Raw genomic sequence first — 12,202 nt, forward strand, 5'->3', positions numbered from 1 at the left:
TCACCTGAGGGCAGGAGTTCGAGACCAGCCTGGCCAACATGGCGAAACCCCGTCTCTACTAAAAATACAAAAATTAGCCAGGCATGGTGGCAGGCACCTGTAATCCCAGCTACTCAGGAGGCTGAGGCCTGAGAATCATTTGAACCCTGGAGGCGGAGGTTGCAGTGAGCCAAGATCTCGCCGCTGTGATCCAGCCTGGGTGACAGAGCAAGGCTCTGTCTCAAAAAAAAAAAGTGGGCCGGGCGCGGTGGCTCACGCTTGTAATCCCAGCACTTTGGGAGGCCGAGGCGGGCGGATCACGAGGTCAGGAGATCGAGACCACGGTGAAACCCCGTCTCTACTAAAAATACAAAAAATTAGCCGGGCGTGGTGGCGGGCGCCTGTAGTCCCAGCTACTCGGAGAGGCTGAGGCAGGAGAATGGCGTGAACCCGGGAGGCGGAGCTTGCAGTGAGCCGAGATCGCGCCACTGCACTCCAGCCTGGGTGACAGAGCGAGACTCCGTCTCAAAAAAAAAAAAAAAAAAAAAGTGTATGAGTAGATAATTTAAGTAGACCTATATCCAATAAAGAAATAGAATCAATAATTATTAATAACCTTCCAGAACTGGACGACATTCTTTTAAGTGAAATAAATTAGGCACACAAACACAAACTTTGCATGTCCTCATTGTTTGTGAGAGCTAAAAATTAGACTCATGGTGATAGTGAGTAGAATGATGGTTACCAGAGGCTAGGAAGGGGAGTAGGGGGTTGGGAGAGAATGGATGGTTAATGGGTACAAAAATATTGTTAGATACAATGAATAAGATCTAGTATTTGATAGCACAACAAGGTGACTACAGTAAGCAATATTTTATTATACATTTCAAAATGACTGAGGGAGTACAATTGGAATGTTCTTAAAGAAATGAACTCTTGAGGTGATGGATACCCATTTACCCTGATGTGATTATTACACATTATACAATGTGTCAAAATATTCCTGTCTCAAAATATGTACCCCATAGATATATATTATATATAATATATAATAATTATATATAATACATAATAATTATATATTTTATATATAATTATATATATATAATTATATAATATATAATTATATAATATATAATTATTTGTGTGTATATAATTTGTATATAATATAATTATATAAGTATATATAATTTTACATAATATATAATTATTACATATATTTTATATATATATACTATGCACTTATAAAAATTAAAAAGAAAAAACACAAGGGCCAGGCACAGTGGCTCACGCTGGTCATCCCACCACTTTGGGAGACCAAGGCAAGAGGATTACTTGAGCCCAGTAGTTCAAGACCAGTCTGTAGTGACATCTCATCTCTACGGAAAAAAAAAAAAGCTGGGCATGGTGGTACACACCTGCAGTCCCTGCTACATAGGAGGCTGAGGTCATAGGATCACTCCACTGCACTCCAGCCTGTGTGACATAGTGAGACCCCATCTCAAAAAACAAAAAGCAAGAATGTCTGTTCTTGGCAATTCTATTCAGAATTATACTGAATGCCTTAGCAACTGCAATAAGGCAAAAAAAAAAAAGCATACAGATTGGAAAGGAAGTAAGACTTATTGCAGACAACACATATATAGGAATGTATATAGAAATCCTAGGTTCCAAGATAGCCGAATAGGAACAGCTCCAGTCTACAGCTCCCAGTGTGAGCAACGCAGAAGACGGGTGATTTCTGCATTTCCAACTGAGGTACCAGGTTCATCTCACTGGGGCATGTTGGACAGTGGGTGGAGGACAGTGGGTGCAGCCCACTGAGCGAGAGCTGAAGCAGGGCGAGGCATCGCCTCACCCAGGAAGCACAAAGGGTCAGGGAATTCCCTTTCCTAGCCAAGGGAATCTGTGACAGATGGCACCTGGAAAGTGGGGTCACTCCCACCCTAATACTGTGCTTTTCCAACAGTCTTAGCAAACGGCACACCAGGAGATTATATCCCGTGCCTGGCTCGGAGGGTCCCATGCCCACAGAGCCTCACTCATTGCTAGCACAGCAGTCTGAGATCGAACTGCAAAGTGCCAGCAAGGCTTGGGGAAGGGTGCCCGCCATTGCTGAGGCTTGAGTAGGTAAAGCAGCCAAGAAGCTCAAACTGGGTGGAGCCCACTGCAGCTCAAGGAGGCCTGCCTGCCTCTGTAGACTCCACCTCTAGGGGCAGGGCATAGCCGAACAAAAGGCAGCAGAAACTTCTGCAGACTTAAATGTCCCTATCTGACAGCTTTGAAGAGAGTAGTGGTTCTCCCAGCACGGAGTTTGAGATCTGAGGATGGACAGACTGCCTCCTCAAGTGGGTCCCTGACCCCTGAGTAGCCTAACTGGGAGGCATCTCCCAGTAGGGGCCAACTGACACCTCACACAGCCAGGTGCCCCTCTGAGATGAAGCTTCCAGAGGAATGATCAGGCAGCAACATTTGCTGTTCTGCAATATTCACTGTTCTGCAGCCTCCACTGGTGATAACCAGGCAAACAGTGTCTGGAGTGGACCTCCAGCAAACTCTGACAGACCTGCAGCTAAGGGTCCTGACTGTTAGAAGGAAAACTAACAAACAGAAAGGACATTCACGGCCGGGTGCGGTGGCTCACGCTTGTAATCCCAGCACTTTTGGGAGGCCGAGGCAGGCGGATCACGATGTCAGGAGATGGAGACCACGGTGAAACCCCGTCTCTACTAAAAATACAAAAAAATTAGCCGGGTGTGGTGGTGGGCACCTGTAGTCCCAGCTACTCGGAGAGGCTGAAGTAGGAGAATTGCTTGAACCTGGGAGGTGGAGCTTGCAGTGAGCCGAAATCATGCCACTGCACTCCAGCCTGGGTGACAGAGCGAGACTCCGTCTCAAAAAAAAAAAAAAAAAAAAAAAAAAAAAAAAAAGGACATTCACACCAAAACCCCATCTGTACGTCATCATCATCAAAGACCAAAGGTAGATAAAACCACAAAGATGGGGAGAAACCAGAGCAGAAAAGCTGAAAATTCTAAAAATCAGAGTGCCTCTTCTCCTCCAAAGGAATGCAGCTCCTTCCCAGCAACGGAACAAAGCTGGACGGAGAATGACTTTGATGAGAGAAGAAGGCTTCAGATGATCAAACTTCTAGCTAAAGGAGGACGTATGAACCCATTGCAAAGAAGCTAAAACCCTTGAAAAAAGATTAGACAAATGGCTAACTAGAATAACCAGTGAAGAGAAGGCCTTAAATGACCTGATGGAGCTGAAAACCATGGCATGAGAACTACGTGACACATGCACAAGCTTCAGTAGCCGATTCGATCAACTGGAAGAAAGGGTATCAGTGACTGAAGATCAAATGAATGAAATGAAGCGAGAAGTTTAGAGAAAAAAGAGTAAAAAGAACAAAGCCTCCAAGAAATATGGGACTATGTGAAAAGACCAAATCTGCGTCTGACTGGTGTACCTGAAAGTGATGAGGAGAATGGAACCAAGTTGGAAAACACTCTTCAGGATATCATCCAGGAGAACTTCCCCAGCCTAGCAAAGCAGGCCAACCTTCAAATTCAGGAAGTACAGAGAATGCCACAAAGATGCTCCTCGAGAAGAGCAACTCTGAGACACATAATTGTCAGATTCACCAAAGTTGAAATGAAGGAAAAAATGTTAAGGGCAGCCAGAGAGAAAGGTAAGGTTACCCACAAAGGGAAGCCCATCAGACTAACAGCTGATCTTTCGGTATAAACTCTATATGCCAGAAGAGAGTGGGGGCCAATATTCAACATTCTTAAAAGAATTTTCAACCCAGAATTTCATATCCACCCAAACTAAGCTTCATAAGTGAAGGAGAAATAAAATCCTTTACAGACAAGCAAATGCTGAGAGATTTTGTCACCACCAGGCCTGCCTTACAAGAGCTCCTGAAGGAAGCACTAAACATGGAAAGGAACAACCGGTACCAGCCACTGCAAAAACATGCCAAATTGTAAAGACCATCGATGCTAGGAAGAAACTGCATCAACTAACGAGCAAAATAACCAGCTAACATCATAATGACAGGATCAAATTCACACATAACAATATTAACATTAAATGTAGATGTGCTAAATGCTCCAATTAAAAGGCACAGACTGGCAAATTGGATAAAGAGTCAAGACCCATCAGTGTGCTGTATTCAGGAGACCCATCTCACGTGCAGAGACACACATAGGCTCAAACTAAAGGGATGGAGGAAGATCCACCAAGCAAATGGAAAGCAAAAAAAGCAGGGGTTGCAATCCTAGTCTCTGATAAAACAGACTTTAAACCAACAAAGATCAAAAGAGACAAAGAAGGGCATTGCATAATGGTAAAGGGATCAATTCAACAACAAGAGCTAACTATCCTAAATATATATGCACCCAATACAGGAGCACCCAGATTCATAAAGCAAGTCCTTAGAGACCTGCAAAGAGACTTAGACCCCCACACAATAATAATGGGAGACTTTAAAACCCCACTGTCATTAGATCAATGAGACAGAAAGTTAACAAGGATATCCAGGAATTGAACTCAGCTCTGTACCAAGCGGACCTAATAGACATCTACAGAACTCTCCACCCCAAATCAACAGAATATACATTCTTCTCAGCACCACACTGCACTTATTCCAAAATTGACCACATAGTTGGAAGTAAAGCACTCAGCAAATGTAAAATAACAGAAATTATAACAAACTGTCTCTCAGACCACTGTGCAATCAAACTAGAACTCAGGATTAAGAAACTCACTCAAAACTGCTCAACTACATGGAAACTGAACAACCTGCTCCTGAATGACTACTGGGTACATAATGAAATGAAGGCAGAAATAAAGGTGTTCCTTGAAACCAATGAAAACAAAGACACAACATACCAGAATCTCTGGGACACATTTAAAGCAGTGTGTAGAGGGAAATTTATAGCACTAAATGCCCACAAGAGAAAGCAGGAAAGATCTAAAATTGACACCCTAACATCACAATTATAAGAACTAGAGAAGCAAGAGCAAACACAGTCAAAAGCTAGCTAGCAGAAGGCAAGAAATAACTAAGATCAGAGCAGAACTGAAGGAAATAGAGACACAAAAAACCCTTCAAAAAATCAGTGAATGCAGGAGCTGATTTTTTGAAAAGATCAACAAAATTGATAGGCCACTAGCAAGACTAATAAGAGAGAAAATTCAAATAGACACAATAAAAAATGATAAAGGGGTTATGACCACCGATCCCACAGAAATACAAACTACCATCAGAGAATACTATAAACACTTCTATGCAAATAAACTAGAAAATCTAGAAGAAATGGATAAATTCCTGGACACATGCACCCTCCCAAGACTAAAGCAGGAAGAAGTTGAATCCCTGAATAGACCAATAGCAGGCTCTGAAATTGAGGCAATAATAGCCTACCAACCAAAAAAAGTCCAGAACCAGACGGATTCACAGCCGAATTCTACCAGAGGTACAAGGGGGAGCTGGCACCATTCTTTCTGAAACTATTCCAATCAATAGAAAAAGAGGGAATCCTCCCTAACTCATTTTATGAGGCCAGCATCATCCTGATACCAAAGCCTGGCAGAGATACAACAAAAAAAGAGAATTTTAGATCAATATCCCTGATGAACATTGATGCAAAAATCCTCAATAAAATACTGGCAAACTGAATCCAGCAGCACATCAAATTTCTTATCCATTATGATCAAGTGGGCTTCATCCCTGGGATGCAAGGCTGGTTTAACATATGCAAATCGATAAACGTAATCCATCATATAAACAGAACCAAAGACAAAAACCACATGATTATCTCAATAGATACAGAAAAGGCCTTTGACAAAATTCAACAGCCCTTCATGCTAAAAACTCTCAATAAATTAGGTATTGATGGGACATATCTCAAAATAATAAGAGCTATTTATGACAAACCCACAGCCAATATCATACTGAATGGGCAAAAACTGGAAGTATTCCCTCTGAAAACTGGCACAAGACAGGGATGCCCTCTCTCACCACTCCTATTCAACATAGTGTTGAAATTTCTGGCCAGGGCAATCAGGCAGGAGAAGGAAATAAAGGGTATTCAATTAGGAAAAGAGGAAGTCAAATTGTCCCTGTTTGCAGATGACATGATTGTATATTTAGAAAACCCCATCGTCTCAGCCCAAAATCTCCTTAAGCTGATAAGCAACTTCAGCAAAGTCTCAGGATACAAAATCAATGGCAAAAATCACAAGCATTCTTATACACCAGTAACAGACAGAGAGCCAAATCATGAGTGAATTCCCATTCACAATTGCTTCAAAGAGAATAAAATACCTAGGAATCCAACTTACAAGGGATGTGAAGGACCTCTTCAAGGAGAACTACAAACCACTGCTCAACGAAATAAAAGAGGACACAAACAAATGGAAGAACATTCCATGCTCATGGATAGGAAGAATCAATATCATGAAAATGGCCATACTGCCCAAGGTAATTTATAGATTCAATGCCACCCCCATCAAGCTACCAATGACTTTCTTCTCGGAATTGGAAATAAAACTACTTTAAAGTTTATATGGAACCAGAAAAGAGCCTGCATTGCCAAGACAGTCCTAAGCAAAAAGAACAAAGCTGGAGGCATCACGCTACCTGACTTCAAACTATACTACAAGGCTACAGTAACCAAAACAGGATGGTACTGGTACCAAAACAGAGATATAGACCAATGGAACAGAACAGAGCCGTCAGAAATAATACCACACATCTACAACCATCTGATCTTTGACAAACCTGACAAAAACAAGCAATGGGGAAAGGATTCCCTATTTAATAAATGGTGCTGGGAAAACTGGCTAGCCATATGTAGAAAGCGGAAACTGGATCCCTTCCTTACACCTTATACAAAAATTAATTCAAGATGGATTAAACACTTAAATGTTAGACCTAAAACCATAAAAACCCTAGAAGAAAACCTAGGCAATACCATTCAGGACATAGGCACGGGCAAAGACTTCATGTCTAAAACACCAAAAGCAATGGCAACAAAAGCCAAAATTGACAAATGGGATCTAATTAAAGAGCTTCTGCACATCAAAAGAAACTACCATCAGAGTTAACAGGCAACCTACAGAATGGGAGAAAATTTTTGCAATCTACCCATCTGACAAAGGGCTAATATCCAGAATCTACAAAGAACTTAAACAAATTTACAAGAAAAAATCAAACAACCCTATCAAAAAGTGGGCAAAGGATACGAACAGATACTTCTCGAAAGACGACATTTATGCAGCCAACAGACACATGAAAAATGCTCATCATCATGCAAATCAAAAGCACAATGAGATACCATCTCACACCAGTTAGAATGGCCATCATTAAAAAGTCAGGAAACGACAGGTGCTTGAGAGGATGTGGAGAAATAGGAACACTTTTACAGTTAGTGGGACTGTAAACTAGTTCAACCATTGTGGAAGACAGTGTGGCGATTCCTCAAGGATCTAGAACTAGAAATACCATTTGACCCAGCCATTCCATTACTGGGTATATACCCAAAGGATTATAAATCATGCTGCTGTAAAGACACATGCACACGTATGTTTATTGCGGCACTATTCACAATAGCAAAGACTTGGATCCAACCCAAATGTCCATCAATTATAGACTGGATTAAGAAAATGTGGCACATATACACCATGGAATACTATGCAGCCATAAAAAAGGATGAGTTCATGTCCTTTGTAGGGACATGGATGAAGCTGGAAATCATCATTCTCAGTAAACTATCACAAGGACAAAAAACCAAACACCGCATGTTCTCATAGGTGGGAATTGAACAATGAGAACACTTGGACACAGGAAGGGGAACATCACACTCTGGGGACTGTTGTGGGGTGGGGGACTAGGGGAGGGATAGCATTAGGAGATATACCTAATGTAAATGATGAGTTAATGGGTGCAGCACACCAACATGGCACATGTATACATATGTAACAAACCTGCAAGTTGTGCACAGGTACCCTAGAACTTATAATAATTTTTTAAAAAGTTAAAAATAAATAAAAATAAAATGTAAGCAAACACTTAAAAAATAAAATAAATTGAATAAAAAAAGAAAAAGAAATCCCAAGGAATTGACAAAAAAAAGTTTACTCAAACTAGTATGTGAACTTAGCAAGGTTGCAGGATACAGTATTAATATACATAAATCAAGTATATTTATATTAGCAATGAACAGTTGGAAAATGAAGTAAAAATACATTTCTATTTTCAATATCATTAAATTCTTGAGGATAAAGAGAGAGGTTTGCATAGGTTCAGTGGAGACATGATAGAGGAAGGGGTTAGTTTAACTAGCGGGGAGAAGTGATCTGGAAGGATTTCACACATAATGGTATCCGTGCTGTGTCTTGAAAGATAAGAAACTCCAAACAATCAAAGGGATAATAGTCATTCCAGGTAAAAGGACAAAAGCAAACATTCCTAGGCCCTAGGTGATCCACCGTGCCTAGCCAGTGATGGGTTTTAAATAGTCCAGGCACAGTGGCTCATGCCTGTAATCCCAGCACTTTGGGAGGCCAAAGCAGGCAGATCACCTGAGGTCAGCAGTTTGAGACCGGCCTGGCCAACATGGTGAAACCCCATCTCTACAGAAATAAATACAGAATATTAAATAAAATACAGAAATTAGTCTGGTGTGGTGGCGTACACCTGTAATCCCAGCTACTTGGGAGGCTGAGGCAGGAGAATCGCTTGAACCCAGGAGGCAGAGTTTGCAATGAGCCGAGATTGTACCACTGCACTCCAGCCTAGGCTAACAGAGCGAGACTCCGTCTCAAGAAAAAATAAATAAATAAATAAATGGGAGAGACCTGGTGATGTTGCATTTTAGCAGTTGGCTATGAGAGAGGAGTTGAGTTCAGACCTTTGATGGCCTTTCAGCTATTTATGTTCAGTTCTAGCCATTGAAAGCCAGGCCACCAAAGGTGGTGATATGACTGCTTCATAAGAATGAGGCATTAGATTTCACCAAGCAGTCCCTATTCCAGGATGAGGGAATCCCTATTCCAGGATGCCAGCTTCTCACTTGACCCACTCAGAATTCTGTATTCTGCTTTGGTGCTGTTGACAGTGGTGACCATCCATTAAGAGAAATAGCATGGTAGCTGTGATAGCAGCAATAGTATTGCTAGCCTCAGTGGCAATAGTATCCAAGTAAGTGAGAAGACACCTGGAAGGTAGAGCAATATTTTTCCAGGCTCATGGTACAGAGGTTGATTACAATACCTCTGTACTGTATCATTAGGCTTTGTGAATAGCCTGATCAATTTGCCAAGGAATGGAAGTGGAGATCAGAAGTTTTCACTAATTTACTTACTTAGGGCTCAGACTTACACTATTGGTTTTATTACCCTTGTTATATTACTTTCATATCTGTTTCTAGGCTGATTACATATTGAATCAAGTTGTACATTCCTAGGCCCTCACAGGGAAAGAAGGAGACAGATCTGTGTTTGAATGTCTGTCTCTGCTACTTAGCTGTATAATCTTAAGGTAGATAACCTAACCCCTCTGAACTCTAGTTTCCCCATCTGTATGATGGATTGATAATGCCTACCTTATCAGGTCATTGTGAAAATTAAAGATATGTGAAAATACTCAGCATGTTCTTAGCACATAGATTCTCTTACATTTGCTTCACTTCTTATTTAGCTTTTGTTGTAGGTTATCCTGTATATTTGACCTTCCAAACAAAGGTTGCTTTTGACTTTGTGACTTAAGGTTGGAATATCTCCTACTACTCCCCTGTCCTCCTTGGACCAGAAAAAAAAAATCCCACTGTGATCTTAGTCATGTGCATGTGGCATTTGGAGAATTTAAGAAGGTATAGAAATTGACAGCTTTGGCAATACTATTGCTTATGTTATACAAGATGTGTAACTTATCAGTGAGGTGAAATGATAAAGTAATGCTTATCCTTAAAAGCTAAGACTTAAGTCGTCTCAGATAAAGCTAATACTCCCATATTGACCTCTTCTCTTCACACAATCCTTCAACAGGACTTCATTGACTTAACTAGAGAGACCAGACCAAGGACAAAAGATCGCAGTGGACTGTGTGTGATTGATCTGGCAAGAGCTGAGGGAGAAGATAGACCTATTGCCACTCTTGACTTAACTTTAGAACCTGTCACTCCTTCCCAGAAGAAGCCAACCAGTCTTCAGACATGGGCCAGCCTCTCTGGCAAAGCGGTGATGGAAGGGCAGGTGGGCAGAAGCTCTCAGCCTACAGCACGGAGAATCATTAACAGTGATCCTGTAGATTTGGACCTAGTGGAAGAAAACACCTTTGTAGGTCCCCCGCCCGCTACATCCATCAGTGGAGACTCTGTTTATCCAACAGAGCCTAATTGTAGCTCAGCCACATTCACAGGTAACCTCAGCTTCTTGGCAAGCCTACAGCTGTCTTCAGATGTTAGCTCCCTCTCCCCAACAAGCAATAATAGTAGTAGCAGCAGCAGCAGCAGCAGCAATCAAAAAGTACCCTTGCCGTGCCCACAGCAAGATGTGTCTCGCCCACCACAAGCCTTGCCGTGCCCACTGAGAGCCTCACCTTGTCCACCGCGAGCCTCCTCATGCCCACCACGAGCCTTGTCATGCCCATCACAAACCATGCAGTGCCAACTACCAGCTCTAACTCACCCACCGCAAGAAGTGCCATGCCCTCGGCAGAATATCCCAAGCCCACCTCAAGACTCGTTATGGTATCCTCAACACTCACCAAGCCCACCTCAAGACTCTCTGGGCCTACCTCAAGATGTACCAGGCCCACCTCAAAACATATTACATCTACAAGATGTGGCATACCTGCAAGACATGCCACAGTCACCAGGAACCATGCCACCATCACCAGATGTGCCACAGTCACCAGGAGACATGCTAGGGTCTCCAGGAGATGTGCCACAGTCACCAGGGGACATTCCACACTTACCGGGAGATGTGTTACGTTCACCTGGAGACATGCCACACTCATCAGGGGACGTGACACACTCACCTAGAGACATCCCTCACTTACCAGGAGACAGGCCTGACTTTACCCAGAATGATGTACAGAACCGTGACATGCCTATGGATATCTCAGCTCTGTCCTCTCCAAGCTGCCCTCCCAGCCCACAGTCTGAAACTCCCTTAGAGAAAGTTCCTTGGCTCTCTGTCATGGAAACCCCAGCCAGAAAAGAAATATCACTGTCAGAGCCTGCCAAACCCGGGTCTGCCCATGTGCAAGCACAAACACCACAAGGTGGGTTGTACAACAGACCATGCCTGCATAGACTGAAGTACTTCTTACGACCTCCGGTTCATCACCTCTTCTTTCAGACACTAATACCGGATAAAGACACAAGAGAGGTGAGCTAACATCTTCCCTCAGGGATTAGGTGTCCTTTCCCTAGGCCTAGGAGAAGGTCAGTGTGACTGGAGTCCATGCATGAGAGGACAGGTCAAGCATAAACGAAATTTCTTACCTTTCCTCCGCTTGTGAAGACTCATTCAGTGTAGAGGCCCAGATCCGGGTTCAAATTTTAGCCCCACACTTGAAAACTGTCACTTTACTTTTTTTTTTTTTTTTTTTTTTTTTGAGACCGAGTCTTGCTCTGTCTCCCAGGTTAGAGTGCAGTGGCACAATCTTGGCTCACTGCAACCTCCGCCTCCCAGGTTCAAGAGTTTCTCCTACCTCAGCCTCCCTAGTAGCTGGGACTACAGGCGCATGCTGCCACGCCCAGCTAATTTTTTGTATTTTTAGTAGAGATGGGGTTTCATCGTGTTAGCCAGGATGGTCTCGATCTCCTGATCTCGTGATCCACCCGCCTCAGCCTCCCAAAGTGCTGGGATTACAGGCGTGAGCCACTGCGCCCAGCAGGGCACTTTACCTTTTTGAGCCTTAGCTTTCCTATCTGTAAAATGGAAGTAATAACATACCTCACAGGGTCATACATGAAAGTGTCAGGGTGTCAGCCTCATCGTAGGCCTTATGTAAATTCTTATCTTCTAGCTGGATGTGGTGGCATACACCTGTAATCCCAGCTACTCAGGAGGCTGAGGCAGGAGAATCACCTGAATCTGGGAGGCGGAGGTTGCAGTGAGCTGAGACTGCACCACTGCACTCCAGCCTTGGCCACAGAGCAAGACTCTGTCTCAAAAAAGTAAATAAAATTTTATCTTCAAC

General features: G+C 42.7%; 1 protein-coding gene across 1 annotated transcript; it reads left to right on the forward strand.

The window, feature by feature from the left end:
* The first annotated feature begins 9,911 nt into the window (after nucleotides 1–9,911).
* On the forward strand, nucleotides 9,912–11,394 carry LOC115833794 (SUMO-interacting motif-containing protein 1-like). Its single transcript, XM_030808622.1, has 2 exons — nucleotides 9,912–9,926; nucleotides 10,039–11,394. The coding sequence occupies exons 1-2, from the start codon at nucleotides 9,912–9,914 to the stop codon at nucleotides 11,392–11,394; spliced, it is 1,371 nt and encodes a 456-aa protein (XP_030664482.1).
* The last annotated feature ends 808 nt before the right edge of the window (nucleotides 11,395–12,202 follow it).

This window comes from Nomascus leucogenys, unplaced genomic scaffold (assembly GCF_006542625.1).
Source record: "Nomascus leucogenys isolate Asia unplaced genomic scaffold, Asia_NLE_v1 000625F_164532_qpd_obj, whole genome shotgun sequence".
Lineage (NCBI taxonomy): Eukaryota > Metazoa > Chordata > Mammalia > Primates > Hylobatidae > Nomascus > Nomascus leucogenys.